Raw genomic sequence first — 3,135 nt, 5'->3', positions numbered from 1 at the left:
CAAATTTCTTCACTGCACATACGTACGTATCGCTGTCGCTTATAAGTTCACACCTGAACATTGGCTGCACTTGCAAAGCCGTTCTTCCTCTATAGTCTCCAAGTCGACTCCATCATTCTCATTTGTAGATATTTGTACCTCATCTCCGACATTTTCAATATTCATGTCAAACAGTCTACGGCGTTGAGTACCCTCCTTGACGATCAGTCGAGTATGTGACATTGATGATGGCGTTTGAACTGGAATATGGTTGGAACAGCATCTTTCTTCAGTAGTTTCCTTTCACCTGAAAAAATACAACAAAATTAATATGCTATTATGGTAACAGTAAGAAGTAAATAAGTAGGTCATGTATGTGACCTACCCGTAATGGGGAAAAGGTTAAATAGTCACTGATTGTCATTTTTATGTATGGTGATGCCATGCATTGTCGTCAGTGACATTACAAAATATTCAGTATCTAGACAAGCAGGAAGTGTCTCACACAATTAGCAAGGCCTGTCCTAGTGACTAGCCCATTTGTATGACGTCGCCAGGAGATCCACATTTGTAGGCTAGGCATCGAATTAGTATTAGCATTAGTATTGGCTGTATCTGTAGTAATAATATATTTACTTATTAATAATTATATTTATAAAATTAATTGACTCACCTATATATCCTGGCGTCCTGTACGAATCCGATGTAAATGTTTTTGTACAACATAGCAGCCCACTTTCCTTCGTCCATAGTTTTGTCGTGCCCGGTTCAAGACGTTTAATGGCCAACCTGCACCTTCAATTTAAGGTCTGAGATCCTTAGGAAAGGTGTGACACCTGTTCTAACTGTTGCAGAGGTGCACAGCACAGTTATAGAGGCATTTTCACTGTAAAAAACTCAATTGATAGTGAAATACTGAAGACAAGAAGTAAACAGAGGAAGTACCTATAAAACAGTGCTGCCGCCCTGGTGGATAGTACGCTGCTGTTCCCTATTGCGGCAGCTTACTGTTGTACAGCCCTCCTATAGACGCGGATGGGTCGCCGGTCGGCCATTTTTGTGTATGAAACGGGATCCGAGTACTCTGTAGAAATTCGCATCATAGAGAAAAGTTTCGAGCAGAGCATAGAGCACGAATCTGTAGTTATTTAACATGAATAAAGTGTATGTTTTGTAAGCGCAGTAACACTAACAGTGTGCGTATTTTTAATTAATTTCTGTTCGATGCTTATTTAGGCCTGCAGCCTTTGGACGCCCTCTACTGTTGTTCAACACCTATAGTATATTAAATAATAATATAAATCTTTGCACAGGGGAGAGATAGTAATCCGCTAGGGGACGGCTCTGATTCAGTGATTGGCTAATTTTGTCTCTTATTTATTTTATTTATTATTATTTTTGGCTAATTTTGTTTTATTTTAGAATTAGGGATAGGGTTATATACTTATAGCTAGGGTTAGGGTTTGGATTAGGGTTAGGGTTAGGGTTAACTGATTTCTATATCCACAACTTATTTCTATATTCACTATCTCTCCCCTGAGACCTACTTATTAATATATCATTATCAAAGAGAAAGACAAAGTTAAAGTAGTAGTACTAGTAGTAGTACTAGTAGCAGGAGCTGCCGCTGGCAGCTAACAGCGCATTGCTGGCAGCGGCAGTTAATGTAAGCGGCTATAGTACTAGAGCTACGTTTCTTGTAGCTCCAAGAAACGGTATTGCTAGGGTTAGATACCGTGTGTGATACCGTGTTAGATACGGTGTATTGACGTTAGTCACACAGCCTGGTCGGGTTACGTTTCTTGGAGCCATAGGCATAGGGCCTACTCACCGTAAACGTTCCTCCTAAGACAAGTGATTTTACAGAACCACTTTTCTTAGTTACGCGGTCAATAACTTTTGCCGCTTCGAGATAAAGATACATTTTGCAAAATATTGCAAAGTAGTATAGAATTTAGAAAGCATACGACTGGTGGTACGCTTCTACGTTGAAAATTGTCAACAACTGCTACAGGGCCGCGTGGCGATTGACTGGCTACCGACATTTTATGTCACGTGTACATGTGAACTTGGTTAACTGAAGGAACAGTCTAACATTGTGGCTGTATATAGTACATTATTTATATTTTACAAGAATCTAGTTATCGAATCTATAAACCGCTATCTCCTGTTATCGCATTATTTATGCATCGTCATGTTATTTATTGTGTACATATTTTTTTCATATAATAAGTTATTTACTATTGTGTTTTGTGTTGTCTCATCACTTGATACTTTTCAGTTCAATTGTGGGCATAGAAATATACCTTGTACTAACCTGTATAATACAGTCGTTATGTTCCGCACGGCTACGTACACTAACTGACGCTCATAGCACACTACATCACATAATAATATCATAATACTCCCACTACATCTCAACTATAGTCTATACGGTCGCTATACTCATACTCATTACTCTATCATATATATGCATTAGCAATGGCCACACAGCACACTCGAGCGGCGAGTGCGGGAGCGGCTAGTTCGAGCTATTAGATTTTTTGTGAAAGCAAGTTGATATACACCCCACACGGGGACACAACAGAATTAATTGAGGGTCGTATTCGTGAATGTGCGTTCATATTATTTTCAGTTTTTACTGACTGTCCCGCAAGCAGGGCGGCGCCAGGGTATTTCTTAGGGGGGGGCGAAAACGAGGGGCGGTACAGATATGTCCGCGAGAAAGCCCGAGGGGGATACGGGGGTCTATCTAACCGAACGCCAAACTTGCCGAGCACGCGAAGGAGGGGTGCCTTCCCCCAGAATTTTTTGAAATTAGACGCAACCTGCAGTATGCTTTTCCGCGCGAGCAGAGGGGGTAACCCGGACCCCATGGACCCCCTCCTGTACACGACGCCCTGGAAAACTGTAGCACTCTGACTACGTGTGCGCATTGCACTGACAGGTGGTCCCAGGGGTAACGATTCATATTCATCAAGCGCGTACGCAAATATTTTGCGTAAAATCTTGTGTACGCAATCGACGTTGCTTAGTTGGCGAATTTATCCAAGCGCAGTTATTTAGTAAATTGCGTAGCGATTTTCGCGTACCAGCGAGGGCCGTTTTAGGTCGATTCATCAAGCTAAAATTTACAGTAAACACCTTTGCGTAACT

The 3,135-nt window shown here is 41.3% G+C and overlaps 1 protein-coding gene across 1 annotated transcript in view; it reads right to left on the bottom strand.

The window, feature by feature from the left end:
• Nucleotides 1-2,000, bottom strand: part of LOC106818399 (probable 28S rRNA (cytosine-C(5))-methyltransferase) — a 14,614-nt gene extending 12,614 nt beyond the window's left edge. Inside the window, exon 1 of the mRNA XM_014823113.1 lies at nucleotides 1,811-2,000. Within this exon, the coding sequence (XP_014678599.1) occupies nucleotides 1,811-1,903 (93 nt within the window). The 5' untranslated portion in view covers nucleotides 1,904-2,000. The remainder of the gene's footprint in view (nucleotides 1-1,810) is intronic.
• Between the last annotated feature and the right edge of the window lie 1,135 nt (nucleotides 2,001-3,135).

The sequence above is a fragment of the Priapulus caudatus genome, unplaced genomic scaffold (assembly GCF_000485595.1).
Source record: "Priapulus caudatus unplaced genomic scaffold, Priapulus_caudatus-5.0.1 Scaffold2213, whole genome shotgun sequence".
Classification (NCBI taxonomy): Eukaryota; Metazoa; Priapulida; class Priapulimorpha; order Priapulimorphida; family Priapulidae; genus Priapulus; species Priapulus caudatus.
This window is presented reverse-complemented; position numbering and strand designations above follow the sequence as displayed.